Genomic DNA, 22,444 nt, shown 5'->3' with positions numbered 1-22,444 from the left:
AACTGGTCTCTGCTGGTGTTTATGCTTCACACAAGCCTCCTTCCTTCATCTAACCCTATCAGCATATCCTTCAATTCCTTTCTCCTTCATGTGCTTATCTAGATTTCCCTTAAATGCATCTATGCTATTCGCCTCAACTACTCCTTGTGGTAGCGAGTTCCACATTCTTACCACCCTTTGGGTAAAGAAGTTTCTCCTGAATTCCCTATTGGATTTATTGGTCACTATCTTATTTTTTATCGCCTATAGTTTTGGACTCCCCCACAAGTGGAAACATCTTCTCCACGACTACCTTATCAAAGCCCTTCATAATTTTAAAGACCCCTGTCAGGTCACCCCTCAGCCTTCTCTTTTCTAGAAAAAAGAGCCCCAGCTTGTTCAATCTTTCCGAACAAGTATATCCTCTTAGTCCTTGCAAATCTTTATTGCACTTTCTCCAGTGCCTCTATATCCTTTTAAAATATGGAGACCAGAACTGTGCACAGTACACTAAGTGTACTTTAAATTAAAGTGGTCAATATGTTTTTCCATTTTCTTCTATCTTATCTACATTGTCAAATTTTGTTTGATAATTGCCTCTGTGAAGCGCCTTGGGATGTTTTACTACATTAAAGGCGCTGTATAAATGCAAGTTGTTGTTGTTGTCTCCCTTTGCCTTCAGCAAAAAGTATAAAGGAGCACTTTGGAGATGGAGAAGCCCATGCATCATTTTGTGACTGGGCCACCGAGCACAAGTGTTGCAGTGATGCGATTCCTTGTGTAGCGTGCTTGGCCAACCTTCTTCGATTTGTTTACAAAGACTTTTTATTTGATTCCTGGGATGAGGGGGTTATCTTGTGAGGAAAGGTTGGACAAGTTGGGCCTGTATACATTGGAGTTTAGAAGAATGAGAGGTGATCTTATTGAAACATTTAAGATCCTGAGGGGACTTGAAGGGGTAGATGCTGAAAGGATGTTTCCCCTTGTGGGAGAGACTATAACTGGGGGACACAGTTTAAAAATAAGGGGTCTCCCATTTAAGATGGAGATGAGGAGAATTTTTTTCTCTCAGAGGGTCGTGAGTCTGTGGAACTCCCTTCCCCAGAGAGTGGCGGAGGCAGGGTCATTGAATATTGTTAAGGCTGAGTTAGATAGATTCCTGATTAACAAGGAAGTCAAAGGTTATAGTCGGTAAACGAGAAAGTAGGGTTGAGCTCGCAATCAGATCAGCCATGATCTTATCAAATGGCAGAGCAGGCTCGAGGGGGCCGAATGGCCTACTTCTGCTCTTAATTCGTATGTTCGTATGAAATGAAGGCCATACCCTTTTAAACTCTTTAATCTCAGTTGAATTTCTGTCCTCTCCTTTTTTTTACTTTATTTACAATGTTGCTGCTCTTCTGTAAAAAAAATTATAAAACTAATTAAAATAAAATTTACAATAATTAGATTATTTGCACATACTATTAATGATTTTTATTTCTATATTTTCACAACTGAAGGAATATTTTAATGCTTGCTTTTTTTCTGCAAAGTTAATTTGCCAACTTTCAACTGAGGGAATAAAATGGAAAGAGAGCGTTTATTGTCAGAATGTATTTTATTACATTTCCTGAAATCATCTTTATTGATCTGTAGATAAAAGGGCTGATTGTAATTTTAGTGACAGGTTTGTGCTGGTTACCTGTTTGAACAGTTTTATATTGCTGCTATTAAACATATTTAAAGTACTGTTTGTATTCCCAATAGGGGCTGTGCAAACTTGGATCAGCGGGCGGAACTGACTACGGTCTGAGGCAGTTCTCCGAAGGATCCACAGAAAAGCTTGCAAAACAGTGCAGGAAGTGAGTATATCGAGTACTCTAACAACAACAACTTGCATTTATATAGCGCCTTTAACGTAGTAAAATGTCTGAAGGCGCTTCACAGGAGCGATTATCAAACAAAATTTGACACCGAGCCACATATGGAGATATTAGGACAGGTGACCAAACGCTTGGTCAAAGAGGTAGGTTTAAAGAGGGAGAAAGAGGCAGAGAGGTTTAGGGAGGGAATTCCAGTGCTTAGGACCTAGGCAGGTGAAGGCACGGCCACCAATGGTGAAGCGATGAAAATCGAGGATGTGCAAGAGGCCAGAATTGGAGGTGCGCAGAGATCTCAGAGGGTTGTAGGGCTGGAGGATGTTACAGAGGTAGGGAGGGGCGAGGCCATGGAGGGATTTGAAAACAAGGATGAGAATTTTAAATTTGAGGTATTGCTGGACCGGGAGCCAATGTAGGTCAGCAAATAGGCTACCATATTTTTACCTTTCTCTGCTGGAACATCACAAGATTGTTTTTTTTACTAACTCCAGATTTCCATGATATATTGGTTTGTTGAATATTGAATTGTTTACAGTCTGCAAGCATTGTAAAGAGTTTTGTTAAAAATGGTTTCAAGACCAAAAAAACTTATCTCATTTATAACATTTCTTGCAAATAGAGGCGTTTCCAATTAATCAACTAACCAAATATTTAACAAAATGAAAAACATGTTTCATAGACGGTTACTCACAGTTTGGATGATGTGGTAATATATGAAATTGTGGATGGAAATCAATAGAAAACAGGCTGTCAGTTTATATCCAAATCTAAAAAAATGAGAAAATTCTCAGGAATTAGGCTATATCATGAAGGCTGGGATAAATAAAAGTACTTTAGAATATTTTCTTAATATATACACGTGTGTCAGCCGTGGCTCAGTGGGTAGCACTCTCTCCTCTGAGTCAGAAGGTTGTGGGTTCAAGCCCCACTCTAGAGACTTGAGCAAAAGAATCTAGGCTGATAGTTCCAGTGCAGTACTGAGGGAGTGCTGCACTGTCGGAGGTACCGTCTTTTGGATGAGGTTTTAAACCGAGGCCCCATCTGCCCTCTTAGGTGGACATAAAACATCCCAAGGCACCATTTCGAAGAAGAGGAGGGGAGTCCTTTCTGGTATCCTCGTCAATATTTGTCCCCAAATCAACATCACAAGAAAACCCAGGTTATCTGGTCATTATCACATTGCTGTTTGTGGGATCTTGCTGTGCTCAAATTGGCTGCCGCGTTTCCTACATCACAGCAGTGACTTCAAAAATACTTCATTGGCTGAGGAGCACTTTGGGATGTCCTGAGGTTGTGAAATGTGCTATATAAATGCAAGTCTTTCTTTCTTCCTATACATGAGGAAGGTAACAGGGAATAGAATATTATTTAACAAGATGAATAATTCTGACATTTGTCACGTATATCTATAGACTAGATATCGGCATGAGCAAATCACTACACCGATATCAGTAATTGACTTCCCAATGACTGTATTGGATGTCTATAGATATTTGTCACCAAACAAAACTAAATTAAATGAATTTATGTGAATTGAATGAAATGTTTTATCTACTAACCAAATTTAATTGCATATTTAGGTGGTTGTGCAATCAGAGCATCGACATTCGCACCAGAAAGTGGGCTGTTGAGGGAATGGCTTACCTGACACTGGACGCTGATGTTAAAGATGACTTTGTACAGGATGAGCCAGCGATGCAGGCAATGTTTGATTTGTCAAAGGTAGAAGGTCTTAATCATTTTAAATTACATTTATTGTAGTGTCACATTCTCCTTTCTATGAAAGAAAGATGGATCCTTCGAGAACTATAATACCATAGAATAATGGAACCTTACGGCACAGAAGGAGGCCATTCAGCCTGGCGTGCCTGTACCGGCTTTCTGAAAGAGCTGTCCAATTTAGACCCAAACCCCAGCTTTTTCCCCATAACCCTGCAAATTAGTCCTCTTCAAGTACTTGACCAATTGCCTTTTGAAAGTTCCTGTGGAATCTGCTTCCACCACCCTTTCAGGTAGTGTGTTCCAGATCTTAGCAATCCTCTGTGTGAAAAAAATTCTCCGCATTTCCCCTCTAGTTCCTTTGATAATTATTTTAAATCTATGACCCACTTGCCAGAGGAAATAGTTCCTCCTTACTTGCCCTATCAAAACCTCTCATAATTTTGAACACAGCTATTAGGTCTCCCCTTAATCTTCTCTGCTCTAAGGAGAACAATCCCAGCTTCTCCAATCTCTCCACATTACTGAAGTCCCTCATCCCTGGTATCATCCTGGTAAACCTCCTCTGTACTCCCTCCAAGGCCTTGACATCCTTCCTAAAGTGTGATGCCCAGAATTGTACACAATACTCCAGCTGAGGCCTAACCAGTGATTTGTAAAGGTTTAGCATGACTTCCTTGTTCTTGTATTCAGTGCCCCTATTTACAAAGCCAAGTATCCCATACACTTTCTTAACCGCCTTATCAACTTAGCCTGCCACCTTCAAAGATTTGTGAATATGTACCCCCAGATCCCTCTGATCTTGCAGCCCCCTCAAAATGTTTATAAAAGATTTTTAGTTTCCCTTTTACGTTACCCACTAATCTTTTTTCATATTCTCTCTTTGCCCTTTTTGTATCCTTTTTCAATTTTCCCCTGCACTCTCTATTCTGCCTGGTTTTCGACTGTATTCTGTACCTGACATTTGTCATAAAGCTCCTTTTTTTGTTTTATTTTAACCTCTATTTCTTTTGTCATCCAGGGAGCTCTAGCTTTGGAGGCTCCATCTCTCCTCCTTATGGGAAATTGCTTGGTTTATACCCGAACTATCTCCACCTTAAAGGCCTGCCATTGCTCATTCACTGTTTTTCTGGCCAATCTTTGTTTCCAGTCCACCTATGCTAGATCCCTTCACAAATCACTGAAATTGGCGTCTTCCAGTTGGGTATTTTCACTGTTGATTTTTCTTTGTACCTTTCCATAACTACTTGAAACCTAATTACATTATGATCACTATTGCCCAGATGTTCTCCCGCTGAAACACACTCCACTTGTCCTACTTCATTCCCCAGAATTAGATCCAACACTGCTTCCTTCCTCGTTGGGCTAGAAACATACTGATAAAGGAAGTTCTCCTGTACACATTTTAGGAATTCTTCACCCTCCTTGTCCTTTACTCTGTGTTTTCCCCAGTCTATATTCGGCTAATTAATAGCATTATATATTTTTTTAAATTTATTGCATGAAAATGGAATAAATAAATATTTTGTTGTGTATGTGTCTTTCATTCTATCACATTGCATGCCAGAATATCATCTTTTCAGCTGTGTGTATGTTGAAAGATCTGAAGGAGAGTCAGTGCCCAACAGATTTTAAAGTTATGCAGTAAACAGATTATACTAAATGCCTGTCAAAGGCAGTTTGATTACCAGTCAACTATTTAGGCTGAATGGCCAGTTTGATAAATTTCAATTTTCCCAGTAGAGAGACCCTGTTAAAATTTGTTCTTATTTAATTTAGGAAGCAAATTCAGAGTCACTGGAATAAAACCACACAAAATTCAAGTGAATAGACTCTAAAATATTCACTTATAATCTTGAATCTCGCTCTTTTTTAATCTCATTCTGACAACTCCCTAAGATTAGGAACATAGGAAGGAACAGAAGAACATAGGAACAGAAGGAAGTCATTCAGCCCCTCGAGCCTGTTCCGCCATTCAATTAGATCATGGCTGATCTGTATCTTAACTCCATCTACCCGCCTTGGTTCCATATCCGTTAGTACCCTTATCTAAAAAAAATCTATCAATCTCAGTTTGGAAATTTTCAATTGACCCCCAGCCTCAACAGCTTTTTGGGGGAGAGAGTTCCAGATTTCCACTACCCTTTGGGTGAAGAAGTGCTTCCTGACATCACCCCTGAACAACCTAGTTCTAATTGTTCTAGATTCCCCCACCAGAGGAAATAGTTTCTCTCTATCTACCCTATAAAATCCTTTAATCATCTTAAACACCTCAATTATATCACCCCTTAATCTTCTATACTCGAGGGATTCCACTGTATTCTTTTTTTTTATTCGTTCACGGGATGTGGGCGTCGCTGGCGAGGCCAGCATTTATTGCCCATCCCTAATTGCCCTCGAGAAGGTGGTGGTGAGCCGCCTTCTTGAACCGTTGCAGTCCGTGTGGTGAAGGTTCTCCCACAGTGCTGTTAGGAAGGGAGTTCCAGGATTTATTCAGCTCGCAAACCTAATGTGGTAATTTTGCCTCTCGTGTATGTGATTGGATTCCTCGTTGATAATTAACATGTCAAAATACATTGTTGAAATATGGTTGAAAAGAGATTAAAGCAACTGAATTATCGATTTGATTTGTCCAGACTAAATCAACACATGGTGCAATTCCTTCACATTATTAATGGATTTCCACCATAAGGGAATTATATTTATTTTAATAATCATCTTCCTCACTTAAAAAAAAAAATCATGTTGAATGATACAGCCTTTAAATTGGATTGTGACTTACACAGTGTTTTGCTTATATCTGCCCTTTCTTTCCCACAGTCTGCAGACAAGACAATCCTTTATGCCGTAGCGTCGATCCTGGTTAACTGCACCAACAGTTATGATGTAAAAGAAAAAATGCCAGAGCTGGTTGAGTTGGCAAAGTTATCGAAGCAGCACGTACCTGAAGACCACCCAAAGGTAAAAGAAACGAAAGAAAGAACTTGCATTTATATGGCGCCTTTCACCACCTCAGGATGTACCAAAGCGCTTTACAGCTAATGAAGTACGGTCACTGTTGTAATGTAGGAAACGCGGCAGCCAATCTGTGAACAGCAAGATCCTACAAACAACAATGTGATAATGACCAGGTCATTTGTTTTTTAGTGATGTTGGTTGAGGGATAAATATTGGCCCAGGACACCAGGGAGAATTCCCCTGCTTTTCTTTGAATAGTGCCATGGGATCTTTGTTCGTCCAAAGAGCTTCTACAAATACATAAAGGGCAAAAGAGTAACTAGGGAGAGAGTAGGGCCTCTTAAGGATCAACAAGGTCATCTATGTGCGGAACCACAAGAGATGGGTGAGATCCTGAATGAATATTTCACATCGGTATTTACGGTTGAGAAAGGCATGGATGTTAGGGAACTTGAGGAAATAAATAGTGATGTCTTGAGGAGTGTACATATTACAGAGAGGGAGGTGCTGGAAGTCTTAACGTGCATCAAGGTAGATAAATCTCCGGGACCTGATGAAATGTATCCCAGGACGTTAGGGAGGAAATTGCGGGTCCCCTAGCAGAGATATTTGAATCATCGACAGCTACAGGTGAGGTGCCTGAAGATTGGAGGGTAGCAAATGTTGTGCCTTTGTTTAAGAAGGGCGGCAGGGAAAAGCCTGGGAACTACAGACCGGTGAGCCTGACATCTGTAGTGGGTAAGTTGTTAGAGGGTATTCTGAGAGACAGGATCTACAGGCATTTGGAGAGGCAGGGACTGATTAGGAACAGTCAGCATGGTTTTGTGAGAGGAAAATCATGTCTCACGAATTTGATTGAGTTTTTTGAAGGGGTAACCAAGAAGATAGATGAGGGCTGTGCAGTAGACGTGGCCTACATGTACTTTAGCAAAGTCTTTGACAAGGTACCGCATGGTAGGTTGTTACGTAAGGTTAAATCTCACGGGATCCAAGGTGAGGTAGCCAATTGGATACAAAATTGGCTTGACGACAGAAGACAGAGGGTGGTTGTAGAGGGTTGTTTTTCAGACTGGAGGCCTGTGACCAGCAGTGTGCCTCAGGGATCGGTGCTGGGTCCGCTGTTATTTGTTATTTATATTAATGATTTGGATGAGAATTTAGGAGGCATGGTTAGTAAGTTTGCAGATGACACCAAGATTGGTGGCATTGTGGACAGTGAAGAAGGTTATCTAGGATTGCAATGGGATCTTGATAAATTGGGCCAGTGGGCCGATGAATGGCAGATGGAGTTTAATTTGTATAAATGTGAGGTGATGCATTTTGGTAGATCGAATCAGACCAGGACCTACTCCGTTAATGGTAGGGCGTTGGGGAGAGTTATGGAACAAAGAGATCTAGGAGTACAAGTTCATAGCTCCTTGAAAGTAGAGTCACAGGTGGATAGGGTGGTGAAGAAGGCATTCGGCATGCGTGGTTTCATTGGTCAGAACATTGAATACAGGAGTTGGGATGTCTTGTTGAAGTTGTACAAGACATTAGTAAGGCCACACTTGGAATACTGTGTACAGTTCTGGTCACCCTATTATAGAAAGGATATTATTAAACTAGAAAGAGTGCAGAAAAGATTTACTAGGATGCTACCGGGACTTGATGGTTTGACTTATAAGGAGAGATTAGATAGACTGGGACTTTTTTCCCTGGAGAGTAGGAGGTTTAGGGGTGATCTTATAGAAGTCTATAAAATAATGAGGGGCATAGATAAGGTAGATAGTCAAAATCTTTTCCCAAAGGTAGGGGAGTCTATAACGAGGGGACATAGATTTAAGGTGAGAGGGGAGAGATACAAAAGGGTCCAGAGGGGCAATTTTTTCACTCAAAGGGTGGTGAGTGTCTGGAACGAGCTGCCAGAGTCAGTAGTAGAGGCGGGTACAATTTTGTCTTTTAAATAGCATTTGGACAGTTACATGGGTATGATGGGTATAGAGGGATAAGTGCAGGCAATTGGGACTAGCTTAGTGGTATAAACTGGGCGACATGGACATGTTGGGCCAAAGGGCCTGTTTCCATGTTGTAAACTTCTATGATTCTATGATTCTACCTGAGAGGGCAGACGGAGCCTCGGTTTAATGGCTCATCCGAAAGACGACACCTCCCTCAGTGCTGCACTGGGAGTTTCAGCCTGGATTATGGGGCTCGAGTCGCTGGAGTGGGGCTTGAACCCACAACCTTCTGACTCAGAGGCAAGAGTGCTGCCCACTGAGCCCTAGTATATACAGCTGATAGGCTTTGATTCCACCTCCCACACTCACACTTATACATGCTTTATTTTTACACATAATGGGTTGAAACTAAGAAGGAAATAAGGAAGTGTGAGATAATTGTAAATCATGGAAATTTATGGCACAGAAGGAGGCCATTCGGCCCATTGTGTCTGAGCCGGCCGAAAAAGAGCTATCCAGCCTAATCCTACTTTCCAGCTCTTGGTCCGTAGCCCTGTAGGATACAGCACCTCAAGTGCACATCCAACTACCTTTTAAATGAGTTGAGGGTTTCTGCCTCTACCACTCTTTCAGGCAGTGAGTTCCAGACCCCTACTACCCTCTGGGTGAAAACATTTCTCCTCGACTCCCCTCTAATCCTTCTATCATTCACTTTAAATCTATGCCCTGGTTATTGACCCCTCTGCTAAGGGAAATAGGTCCTCCCTATCCACTCTATCTAGGCCCCGCATAATTTTACACATCTCAATTAAATCTCCCCTCAGCCTCCTCTGTTCCAAAGAAAACAGCCCCAGCCTATCCAATCTTTCCTCATAGCTAAAATTCTCCAGTCCTGGCAACATCCTCATAAATCTCCTCTGTACCCTCTCGAGTGCAATCACATCTTTCCTATAATGTGGTGACCAGAACTGTACACAGTACTCTAGCTTTGACCTAACCAATGTTTTATACAGTTCCAGCATAACCTCCCTGCTCTTATATTTTATGATGTGGAGATGCCGGTGATGGACTGGGGTTGACAATTGTAAACAATTTTACAACACCAAGTTATAGTCCAGCAATTTTATTTTAAATTCACAAGCTTTCGGAGATTTTGATCTTGAAACATTTGCCTGAGGAAGGAGAAAATCTCCGAAAGCTTGTGAATTTAAAATAAAATTGCTGGACTATAACTTGGTGTTGTAAAATTGTTTATACTTATATTTTATGTCTCAGCTAATAAAGGAAAGTATCCCATATGTCTTCTTAACCATCTTATCTACCTTTCCTGCTACCTTCAGGGATCTGTGGACATGCACTCCAAGGTCCCTCTGTTCCTCTACACCTCTCAGTATCCTCCCATTTATTGTGTATTCCCTTGCCTTCTTTGCTCTCCCCAAATGCATTATCTCACACTTCTCCGGATTGAATTCCATTTGTCACTTTTCTGCCCACCTGACCAGTTCATTGATATCTTCCTGCAGTCTACAGCTTTCCTCCTCACTAACAACCACATGGCCAACTTTTGTATCATCTGCAAACTTCTTAATCATGCCCCCTACATTTAAGTCTAAATCATTGATATATATCACAAAAAGCAATGTAATCTGATCCTCTCTGCTGCTTTTACAGGATAAAAAAGACTTTGTGATGCAGCGTGTGAAACGTTTGATCAAGGCAGGTGTTGTCTCCGCACTTGCTGTTATGCTGAAGGCAGACAGTGCCATTCTTACTGACCAGACCAAGGAGCTTATGGCTAGGTAAGAAATTATTTTTGGTTTGACTAAATTCTTAAAGGGAATCGCCTGCACAATTAGATCAGTAAAAATATGTTACTACTGTCACCCATCCATCCGTCCATATCACAGGAACATAGGAGCAGGGGTAGGCCATTCAGCCCTTCAAGCCTGTTCTGCCATTCAAGGAGATACGTCTATGCAACGAGTCCTCTTAATTTAACCCTTTTAACCCCAATGTTGTGTTTTCTCTTCCTCCCAAAGGGTCATTCTCTTAAAGGTACACTACCTGTCACACTGTATCTTGTGTTCTGAGCACATGAAAGGAATATGTGATAATGTAGTATAACTGAATACCGTTTTAAGTAAAAAAAAAACAGTGTTATACCTTTTTCTAAACTGCGTCTAAATCTAATTTCTCTTTGGTTCTTTAGGGTGTTCCTTGCTTTGGCTGAGGATGTTAGAGATCGTGGCAAAATTGTCGCACAAGGCGGTGGAAAGGTAATTACATAGAATTACAGTCGAGAAACAGGCCATTCGGCCCAACAAGTCTATGCCGGTGTTTATGCTCCACATGAACCTCCTCCAACTCTATTTACTTCATCTAACCCTATCAACATAACCTTCTATTCCTTTCTTCCTCGTGTGTTTATCTCGCTTCCCCTTTAACGCTTCTATGCTATTTGCCTCAAACACACCTTGAGGTAGTGAGTTCCACATTCTAACCACTTTCTGGGTAAAGAAGTTTCTCGTGAATTCCCTATTGGATTTATTAGTGACTATCTTATATTTATGGCCCCTAGCTTTGGACTCCCCCACAAGTGGAAACATTTTCTCTACCCTATCAAACCCTTTCATAATTTTAAAGACCTCTATCAGGTCACCCCTCAGCCTTCTCTTTTCCAGAGAAAAGAGCCCCAGCCTGTTCAGTCTTTCCTGATAAGTATATCCTCTCAGTTCTGGTATCATCCTTAAATATGATGTTTGTCGGTGTAAATATTTGAAGTTGCTCATTAATGTCATGCATTACAATGTGAACAATTAGAGTTGTGTTAAGAACAGTAAGCCCATGATAACTGCACATGTTCATGGTCGTCATAGTGAGGACGACGACGACAACGACGACGACAACAACAACAACTTGCATTTATATGGTGCCTTTAATGTAGTAAGTCGTCCCAAGATGCTTCACAGGAGCGATTATCAAACAAAATTTGACACCGAGCCACATAAGGAGGTATTAGGACAGGTGACCAAAAGCTTGGTCAAATAGGTAGGTTTTAAGGAGTGTCTTAAAGGAGGAGAGAGAGGTAGAGAGGTTTAGGGAGATAATTCCAGAGCTTAGGGCCGAGGCAGCTGAAGGCACGGAACGATTAAATTCGGGGATGTGCAAGAGACAAGAATTGGAGGAGCGCAGAGATCTCGGAGGGTTGTAGGGCTGGAGGAAGTTATATTGGGGAACCAAATTGGCTTATATGTTTACATCTGTGGGAATGAATAAATAACCTTTACTAATGGATTCAATGATAATTATAATATATGTGGTTACTTTTTTAAAGCAGTACACCATTGCTAAGCAGCCTAAATGCCATCTTTAATAAGCATGCACACAAAAAATTATATTTCAATTCACCCCACAATTATTACAGGATTTGTGTTCTGCTTTTGAGAATATGGGGCTATGTCGAGCTCCGCTAATCTGGAGTTGAATAATTACCAGGGCCAGTCTTGGTTTGGAGAAGTGCTCATCTCTTGTCCACCCATGATTGAATTGAATTGACCTTTGTTCTGCTGAAGTATGGAGGTATTGATCAAATCAAAAGGACCACCTTCATCCAAACCTATCCTATTATCTTGCGAAATCCATGGATCACAATTTCCCAACCATCAGATGCAGGACAAAGTGTTACAGCGGAAGGCATAAGTGCGCTGGACTAAAAAAGTAAGGGAAAGCAAACACAGAGGAGGGAAGAATATTTTTTTTTTAATGGATTTTTTCAATACTTTGCTTTCCCTCAGTGTGTTCTACAAGTGCTTAAACATGTGTCCTAGGTCAATGAAAGTTGTATTAGAGAATGACTTATGCTGAGGGTAATAATTAAATAGAAAGAGGTCACTATCGGACCAGTGAAAAAGAAAAATTTCAAAGGGTTTGCGGAAAGGGTAGGGAAATAGGACTAAGTAAATAGCTCCTTCAGAAAGCCAGCACAGGTGTGATGGGCTGACTGGCCTCCATCTGTGTTGTAAAATTCTATGATTCTATTATCTGTGTACATACCTCTTTCTCTCATTTGTTCACTCTCCTATTCAGACTTTATTGCCTCTCGCTCTGCACGGCACTAGCGTTGGTAAAATTAAGGCGTCCCATGCTCTTGCTAAGATTGCTGCCATCGCTGACCCAGAAATAGCCTTCCCCGGTGAGAGGGTAAGTGAAAATCTACTTTACAGTAACTGAACAGAGCAGGTGTGAGTGATTCATGGGTAATGGCCAGGGACGAAGGCGCTGTCCTTGATTCAGATTTCTTGATGAACTGAGAGAAGACTCGCTTTAAAGGAAATTGGGTTACTTTCTAGCCCAATCAAATTGGACAAGCCTGTGTGAATTTGACCTTTGATCCCAGAACGATGCAGTAGCTTCAGTCACCTCATAATTTTGTGTATCATATGAGGATTGTTATTATTGTTATTGCTTCTCAGTCAGATAACTGACTGCATTGAAAATAAAATCAATAATACATGAAGGGGGAATTATCCCATAATGATTTTAATCGGTGGGATGCTGTAGTTCAGATCGATTGAGTTCGGTAAGGTCCAATAGAGGATACCCTCTCAAGATAGTCTAATTTCCCCTTCAAAGCTACTGTTTGAGCACAGAAAAAATAAGGGCTTCTTAAAACAGTAATGCTGGAAATTTAAACAGAAAGTGTTGAAAATACACTCGAGGTTCACCATCAATGGAAAGAGCAAAGACTTCATCAGAGCTTGAGTCATTGTAAAAAAAAGAGAAAGAACGTTTCAAAACGCTTTACAGCCAATGAAATACTTTTGAAGTGTAGTCACTGTTGTAGTGTAGAAAATTCAGCAGCCAATTTGCACACAGCAAGATCCCACAAACAGCAATGTGATAAATGACCAGATAGGCTCTGCTGGCATTGTGATGGAGGATTGGGGATGGTAAGCTGATTGCCGGAAAAGACTTACCTGCCTACCCTCGGTCTTCTGCTACACCACAGGCAGTTGGCTTATTTAAATTATGTTCCAGGTGTTATATTCCAGATCACTTTGAAACTCAAAACAGTGACCTGTAAAGCAGGTAGAATATTACATCTGTGACAATGCCAGTGTGCCTCACATCTGCCTCTGCACATGTCGAGAAGACACGAGTAATGCATTATCTCTGCTCACGAAGCTCATTTTAGGCTTTCCAAATAGATAATGGGCCAGATTTTGCTGGAGTGGAGCATCTTGCAGCGAGCCCTGTTAGTTAGACATGTTTGTGCATGTTTAGGCTTTAAGATTTTTTGCCCACAAAGTTGCTGGACGTGCGAGCTGATAACGGCTCGAAGTGAGGGAAGCAGGGTATCTGGGACCTGAGTGAACAACGGGACAAACAATGAGATTAAAGGATTGGGGAATAAACAGAGGAAGGACTGAGAAAGAGGGTGAATTAGAGGCAAATCAGGTACAGAAAGAGAAATAGAGATGGGGAAAGAAAGATTGGATTAAGAGAGAAAAAAAAGAAGAGCCAGAAAGGAAAAGTAAGAAAAAACATTAAAAAATGAAAACATTCACATTTTTAAAATCTCCAACAATTCACAACCTTAAGGAATGAGACCCCACACTCATAATTGTTCGCTTTCTGGGCCTGAGAGGTTGATTGGCAGTCATTAACAATAATCACATCATTAAAAGGGTACTTACGCTGTTAATTACTAGACTTAACTTTCTGCGGCGAGTTTAATGGGCAATTAATGTGCAAATGCAACAATTTCATGAAACTCATGGGGAGGTTGAGGGTGAGATGCCATTTTCGTGAGGCTAACGGTGGAGCGACGCAAATCGTCCAGAAATTTGTGGCGATTTGCAATTCATGGGATATCTCTTCCTCGCCACAAGTTGTTGGACGATTTACACATTAATAAACGGCGAGCGTTGTTCACACGTCGTTATTTTTTCAGCAAAATCTGGGCCCATTGTCAATGTGAGGATAATGTTATCAGCTTACCGCAGTACAGAACAGGTTAGTCACAGTAACTAGTAACTTTTGTTGCTTGGATTCAAATCCAGCAGATGCCTCTCGTAGAAATTAGCTCCAATACTAAAAGCAGAGCAAATAATGTAAACGTTTCTCTTTTGCACTTCTTGGCATAATGACATTCATTTGTTTCTGTTTCAAGTGAGTTCTTAATACGTATCATCAAATTTTTCCAATTTGTTTTCCATAATACTGTACGAATATGGCAATAAATTTGCCTTATTGTTATCCTAAGGGTATTTTATAAAACCTTGATTGCTTTTCTCATTTTCCCCTCAAACAGCATTGGTTAGTTGGATCACTGCATAGAATTGAGATAAGCAGAGAGTCCTACAGGATTGAGAAGGCAATTCCTAACATAATTAAAAATACATTTCATTCCTCTGATAAAATTAATTTTTAACATGAATAAATGCAAAGAAATAGTGCTGGGAATGCACAGCTGGATAGTGTGCATCTGATAGGGAGAAACTGTTCCCACTGGCAGAAGGGTCAGTAACCAAAGGAGACAGATTTCAGGCAATTGGCAAAAGAGCCAGAGGCGAGATGAGGTGAAATTTTTTTTACACAGCGAGTTGTTATTATCTGGAATTCACTGCATGAAAGGGCGGTGGAAGCAGACTCTTTCAAAAGGGAATTGGATAAATTCTTGAAGGGGAAAAATTTGCAGGGCTATGGGGAAAGAGCAGGGGAGTGGGATTAGTTGGGTAACTCTTTCAAAGAGCCGACACAGGCCCGATGGGCCGAATGGCCTCCTTTGCTGTATCATTCTAGGAATCTTTGATTCTTTGTCTCAAACCTAAATAATGAGGTGATAGGATGGACTGAACGAGCACTTCCCATTCTTACATTCTTCTGCCTTATATTAAATGATGAATAAAAAAGTTCTAAAAATGCTTTTTGAAAATTAAAATTAATTAACAAGCACAGCAGCATCCTGGAGATCGTGAGCTAGATCCAATACTTGTTGAGATTACATGTGTCCTTACAAATGTTTATGAAATATAACCGCAGAAAATGTGATTTTTCTTCCAGCAACATTAATCCTTGAACTTCTGACAAGTCCAAAGAAACGATTATTTCCCTTGGCTGGATGGTTTTGCAAGTTCTGAGCTCATATTCCATGTTGCTGAATAAACACTAAGATTATCGCAATAAAGTTACAGGAAAGACATTGTTACAGTAATATTAACCCTGCAAAGCCAAAATGCACACTTAAAACACAACTTTAAACAAAAATAAATGAGTCTCTTTAATTATGCTTTCCTTGTCATCCCTATTTTTCCACCATTCTTTCTTTCCGATTTTCTGTCCCACACTTATTTTGTTATCTTTAACTTTATTTTCTAACCTATCCTATCTTTTATAACAAAAACAGAAAATGTTGGGAAAAACTCAGCAGGTCAGGCAGCATCTGTGGAGAGAGAAACAGAGTTAACGGAGGGTGATTTTAAACCCCAAGAACGGGTGTGTTGGGGGCTGGTGGGAGTTGAAAATAGTTTTTTCTTGTGTCGCAACTGCAAAATTTTTGAATTTTGCATTCCCAGTAGGACGTTAAACCCGGAAATAAAGCCGGGTTGCGGTCGTGACCCAAAAAACAACTATTTTCAACTCCCACCCGCCCCCAACCCACCCGTTCTTGGGGTTTAAAATCAACCTCAACGTTTCAGGTCGATGACCTTTCTTCAGATCTTTGTCTCCTTAAAAAAAAAATTAAATCTTTTCCTTAATCTTGTTTCTTCTTGTTGGTTCCCGCTGGACTCTCATTGGCTGCAAACTAACTGTATTGGTCTGTTTATCATCCAATTGAAAGCCCGAATGTGAACGATATAACTAAGTTGATCTTAAAGATTTGTTTACACATTAAGAGCGTGGAAATGGCTCTGTGGACAATTATTCTCATTGGTAGTCTCCAGAAACTGGTCTTGCCAGAAGGAGTAAAGAATTATTGAATCATTTTTTTTATTTGTTCATGGGATGTGGGCGTCGCTGGCGAGGCCGGCATTTATTGCCCATCCCTAATTGCCCTTGAGAAGGTGGTGGTGAGCCGCCTTCTTGAACCGCTGCAGTCCGTGTGGTGAAGGTTCTCCCAGTGCTGTTAGGAAGGGAGTTCCAGGATTTTGACCCAGCGACGATGAAGGAACGGCGATATATTTCCAAGTCGGGATGGTGTGTGACTTGGAGGGGAATGTGCAGATGGTGTTGTTCCCATGTACCTGCTGCTCTTGTCCTTCTAGGTGGTAGAGGTCACGGGTTTGGGAGGTGCTGTCAAAGAAGCCTTGGCGAGTTGCTGCAGTGCATCCTGTGGATGGCACACACTGCAGCCACTGTGCGCCGGTGGTGAAGGAAGTGAATGTTTAGGGTGATGGTTGGGGTGCCAATCAAGCGAGCTGCTTTGTCCTGGATGGTGTCGAGCTTCTTGAGTGTTGTTGGAGCTGCACTCATCCAAGCAAGTGGAGAGTATTCCATCACACTCCTGACTTGTGCCTTGTAGATGGTGGAAAGGCTTTGGGGAGTCAGGAGATGAGTCACTCGCCGCAGAATACCCAGCCTCTGACCTGCTCTTGTAGCCACAGTATTTATATGGTTGGTCCAGTTAAGTTTCAATGGTGACCCCCAGGATGTTGATGGTGGGGGATTCGGCGATGGTAATGCCGTTGAATATCAAGGGGAGGTGGTTAGACTCTCTCTTGTTGGAGATGGTCATTGCTTGGCACTTGTCTGGCGTGAATGTTACTTGCCACTTATGAGCCCAAGCCTGAATGTTGTCCAGGTCTTGCTGCATGCGGGCTCGGACTGCTTCATTATCTGAGGGGTTGTGAATGGAACTGAACACTGTGCAATCATCAGCGAACATCCCCATTTCTGACCTTATGATGGAGGGAAGGTCATTGATGAAGCAGCTGAAGATGGTTGGGCCTAGGACACTGCCTTGAGGAACTCCTGCAGCAATGTCCTGGGGCTGAGATGATTGGCCTCCAACAACCACTACCATCTTCCTTTGTGCTAGGTATGACTCCAACCTGGAGAGTTTTCCCCCTGATTCCATTGACTTCAATTTTACTAGGGCTCCTTGGTGCCACACTCGGTCAAATGCTGCCTTGATGTCAAGGACAGTCACTCTCACCTCACCTCTGGAATTCAGCTCTTTTGTTCATGTTTGGACCAAGGCTGTAATGAGGTCTGGAGCCGAGTGGCCCTGGCGGAACCCAAACTGAGCATTAGTGAGCAGGTTATTGGTGAGTAAGTGCCACTTGATAGCACTGTTGATGACACCTTCCATCACTTTGCTGATGATTGAGAGTAGACTGATGGAACGATAATTGGCCGGATTGAATTTGTCCTGCTTTTTGTGGACAGGACATACCTGGGTAATTTTCCACATTGTCGGGTAGATGTCAGTGTTGTAGGTGTACTGGAACAGTTTGGCTAGAGGCGCAGCTAGTTCTGGAGCACAAGTCTTCAGCACTACAGCCGGGATGTTGTCGGGGCCCATAGCCTTTGCTGTATCCAGTGCACTCAGCCGTTTCTTGATATCACGTGGAGTAAATCGAATTGGCTGAAGACTGGCATCTGTGATGGTGGAGATATCGGGAGGCAGCCGAGATGGATCATCCACTCGGCACTTCTGGCTGAAGATGGTTGCAAATGCTTCAGCCTTGTCTTTTGCACTCACGTGCTGGACTCCGCCTTCGTTGAGGATGGGGATGTTTACAGATCCTCCTCCTCCCGTTAGTTGTTTAATTGTCCACCACCATTCACGATTGGATGTGGCAGGACTGCAGAGCTTTGATCTGATCTGTTGGTTGTGGAATCGCTTAGCTCTGTCTATAGCATGTTGCTTCCGCTGTTTAGCATGCATGTAGTCCTGAGTTGTAGCTTCACCAGGTTGGGACTTTATTTTTAGATATGCCTGGTGCTGCTCCTGGCATGCTCTTCTACACTCCTCATTGAACCAGGGTTGATCCCCTGGCTTGTTGGTAATGGTAGAGTGAGGAATATGCCAGGCCATGAGGTTACAGATTGTGCTGGAATACAATTCTGCTGCTGCTGATGGCCCACAGCGCCTCATGGATGCCCAGTTTTGAGCTGCTAGATCTGTTCTGAATCTATCCCATTTTGCACGGTGGTAGTGGCACACAACATGTTGGATGGTGTCCTCAGTGCGAAGACGGGAATTCGTCTCCATGAGGACTGTGCGGTGGTCACTCCTACCAATACTGCCATGGACAGATGTATGATACAGCACGGAAGGAGGCCACTCGGTCCATCGCACCTGTGCCAGCTCTTTGAAAGAGCTATCCAATTAGTCCCATCCCCCTGCTCTTTCCTCATAGCCCTGCAAATTTTTCCCCTTCAAGTATTTATCCAATTCCCTTTTGAAAGTTATTATTGAATCTGCTTCCACCGCCCTTTCAGGTAATGCATTCCAGACCATAATTTTTTTTTCTGATGTAGCCACTGGCTCTTTTGCCAATTACCTTAAAGTAGTTTTCGGACTTAATAGAAGTATTTTTAAATGAGACAAAATTAGAAAAAAATACAGCTTTAACATGTGTCCTTTGAAAGTCTTTTGTTATAGTATGTTCCCAGCTTGGTGCATTCAATATTCATTTTTTAACAACTTAATCCTGTGCTTTCTTCGAGTTCCCCAGCACAGAAAGGCTCCTTTCTGAGATGATCACTATGTAATTAATACAAAGGACCAATTCATCATCAGGCTTCGGGGCATGTTTAATCAACTGCACAACTCTGAGAACATTAGTTTCCACGCTCAAAATATTGGCGAATGGGCGAGTAATTGGCAAATGAATTTCAATATAGATAAGTGTGAGGTGGTGCATTTTGTTCGGAAGAATAAGGAGGCCACATACTGCTTGGATAATAAGAGTCTAAATGGGGTAGAGGAGCAAAGAGATCTGGGGGTATAGATACACAAATCACTAAAAGTAGTGACGCAGGTTAATAAGACCATTTTTAAAAAAAAGCAAACCAAGCACTGGGGTTCATTTCTAGAGGGATAGAATTGAAAAACAGGGAAGTTATATTAAACTTGTATAGAACCTTGATTAGACCACATTTTGAGCACTGTGAACAGTTCTAGTCTCATGTTATAAAAAGGAAATAGAGGCACTGGAGAAGGGGCAAAAAAGATTTACAAGGATGATACCTGAATTGAGAGGTATACCTATCAGGAAAGATTAAACAGGCTGAGGCTCCTTTCTCTAGAAAAAAGAAGGCTGAGGGGTGATAGAGGTCTTTAAGATCATGAAAGAGTTTGATAGGGTAGACGTAGAGAAGATGTTTCCACTTGTGGGGGAGACCAAAACTGGGGGCCATAAATATAAGATAGTCACTAATAAATCCAATAAGGAGTTCAGGAAAAACTTCTTTACCCAGAGAGTGGTTAGAATGTGGAACTCGCTACCACAAGGAGTGGTTGAGGCGAATAGTATAGATGGATTTAATGGGAATCTGGATAAACACATGAGGGAGAAAGGAATAGAAGGATATGCTGATAGGTTTTGATGAAGAGGGGTGAGAAGAGGCTCGTGTGGAGCATAAACACCGGCATGGACTAGTTGGGCCGAATGGCGTGTTTCTGTGCTGTAAATTCTATGTAATGAAATCAGGGATGAGTTGAAATAAGTTCAATGTCCCGGTGTATCAATCTGGAAAGTAACATGCACTGCCATTAGTCCCTGGTGTTAGATTTACCTCTGAAAATATAGGGGACTTCAGGAGAGAAACAAGGCCAACATATAATCAAATTTCTATATAGCACCATAAGAATGTGCCTATAAAGGAGAACTTTCTGAATAGGAGCTGTTCTGAGGAAAATTATCTTGTGCAATAGCTGAGTCCCAAAAGTTTGTTTTATCTCCTTTGGTATGTGCAGGTATTTTAAAGGTAGCTGTGAAATTAGGTCATTTTAAAACTATGATTTAACCTTGTGAAATTTTTTTTCTTGAAAGTCAATTTGTTTAGAAAAATGATCTTTTTGGTGCTTTCCTTGCAGATCTATGAGGTGGTTCGGCCCCTTGTCAGCCTGTTGAACACTGAGTTGGATGGTCTACAAAACTATGAATCCCTGATGGGTCTCACAAACCTTTCGGGAAAAAGTGAGAAACTAAGGCAAGTTCATGTTGGTTTTTTTTATTATTAAGCAAATCAGAGGTTTGCTAATCGCTGTTGGGTGATCTTTTCTGGAAGTGTGCGTGTGTTTATGTATCTGTGTATCATAGAATCATCCAGCACAGAAGGAGGCATTCAGCCCATCGTGACTGTGCCGGTTCTTTGAAAGAGCTATCCAGTTAGTCCCACACCCCTGCTATTACCTCATGGCCCTGCAATTTTTTCCTCTTCATGTGTTTATCCAATTCCCTTTTGAAAGTTATTATTGAATATGCTTTTTTTTTATTTGTTCATGGGATGCGGGTGTTGCTTGCAAGGCCAGCATATATTGCCCATCCCTAATTGTCCCTTGAGAGGGTGGTGGTGAGCCGCCTTCTTGAACCGCTGCAGTCCGTGTGGTGAAGGTTCTCCCACAGTGCCGTTGGGTAGGGAGTTCCCGGATTTTGACCCAGCGACAATGAAGGAACGGCGATATATTTCCAAGTCAGGATGGTGTGTGACTTGGAGGGGAACATGCAGGTGGTGGTGTTCCCATGTGCCTGCTGCTCTTGTCCTTCTAGGTGGTAGAGGTCGCGGGTTTGGGAGGTGCTGTCGAAGAAGCCTTGGCGAGTTGCTGCAGTGCATCCTGTGGATGGTACACACTGCAGCCACAGTGCGCCGGTGGTGAAGGGAAGTGAATGTTTAGGGTGGTGGATGGGGTGCCAATCAAGCAGGCTGCTTTGTCCTGGATGGTGTCGAGCTTCTTGAGTGTTGTTGGAGCTGCACTCATCCAGGCAAGTGGAGAGTATTCCATCACACTCCTGACTTGTGCCTTGTAGATGGTGGAAAGGCTTTGGGGAGTCAGGAGGTGAGTCACTCGCCTCAGAATACCCAGCCTCTGACCTGCTCTTGTAGCCACAGTATTTATGTGGCTGGTCCAGTTAAGTTTCTGGTCCACCCTTTCAGACACTGCATTCCAGATCATAACAACTCGCTGCGTAAAAACATTTTCTTCTCATCGCCCCTTTGGTTCTTTTGCCATTTACCTTAAATCTGTGTCCTCTGGTTACCGACCCTCCTGCCAGTAGAAACAGTTTCTCCTTATTTACTCTATCAAAACCCTTCATGATTTTGAACACCTCTATTAAATCTCCCCTTAACCTTCTCTGCTCTAAGGAGAACAATCCCAGATTCTCTAGTCTCCAAATGTAACTGAAGTCCCTAAATATATATATTTTAGATGTGAGGCTCCCTGAATCCCTCGTAGTCAATAACCTGTGAACTGTCTGCATTCACATATGAAGAATAGTCACTTAGGCAAGGTACCAGAGGACTGCTAACGCCTGTGCAATTGTACAGACTTGTCTTTTCTGGAGAAAAGAGCCCCAGCCTGTTCAATCTTTCCTGACAGTTCTGGTACCATCCTAGTAAATCTTTTTTGCACTTTCTCCAGTGCCTCTATATCCTTGTTACAATATGGAGACCAGAACTGTGCACAGTTTCAATTCTTGATTGGATTTTATTCTAACAACTAATTAATGGAATGAAGCAGAAAGAGGTTTTTAATCAACAAATAAATAGGATTTTTTTTAATGCAAAGGAATAAAGGCTTGTTCAAGTGCCAAATATATTTGCACTTAGTGGAATTGTCAAGAGATGACAATTATGAATGAGTTTTTGTCATGTTAAGAGCATATTCCTAGCCATCTATTGACTTGTGTAAAACTAACATGATAATTGTTATGAAAGGGTCAATTAGGGATACTGAAAGGAAAAAAAGAAAATTAAGGTATGTTACCGCAGAAAATCCCCTTATAACTGAGAGCAAACTGAACGGAAAAT

General features: G+C 41.7%; 1 protein-coding gene across 2 annotated transcripts in view; it reads left to right on the top strand.

The window, feature by feature from the left end:
* unc45b (unc-45 myosin chaperone B) overlaps positions 1–22,444 on the top strand; it is a 59,110-nt gene that overhangs the window by 29,412 nt on the left and 7,254 nt on the right. Inside the window, exons 11-17 of one of the 2 annotated variants that reach the window (XM_067983506.1) lie at positions 1,729–1,823; positions 3,422–3,563; positions 6,381–6,521; positions 10,130–10,257; positions 10,668–10,734; positions 12,545–12,658; positions 20,508–20,623. In XM_067983506.1, coding sequence (XP_067839607.1) covers positions 1,729–1,823; positions 3,422–3,563; positions 6,381–6,521; positions 10,130–10,257; positions 10,668–10,734; positions 12,545–12,658; positions 20,508–20,623 — 803 coding nt within the window. Of the gene's footprint in view, positions 1–1,728; positions 1,824–3,421; positions 3,564–6,380; positions 6,522–10,129; positions 10,258–10,667; positions 10,735–12,544; positions 12,659–20,507; positions 20,628–22,444 lie in introns of both variants that reach the window. The other variant, XM_067983507.1, reaches the window with a different exon arrangement.

Source organism: Heptranchias perlo, chromosome 4 (assembly GCF_035084215.1).
Source record: "Heptranchias perlo isolate sHepPer1 chromosome 4, sHepPer1.hap1, whole genome shotgun sequence".
NCBI lineage: Eukaryota > Metazoa > Chordata > Chondrichthyes > Hexanchiformes > Hexanchidae > Heptranchias > Heptranchias perlo.
This window is presented reverse-complemented; position numbering and strand designations above follow the sequence as displayed.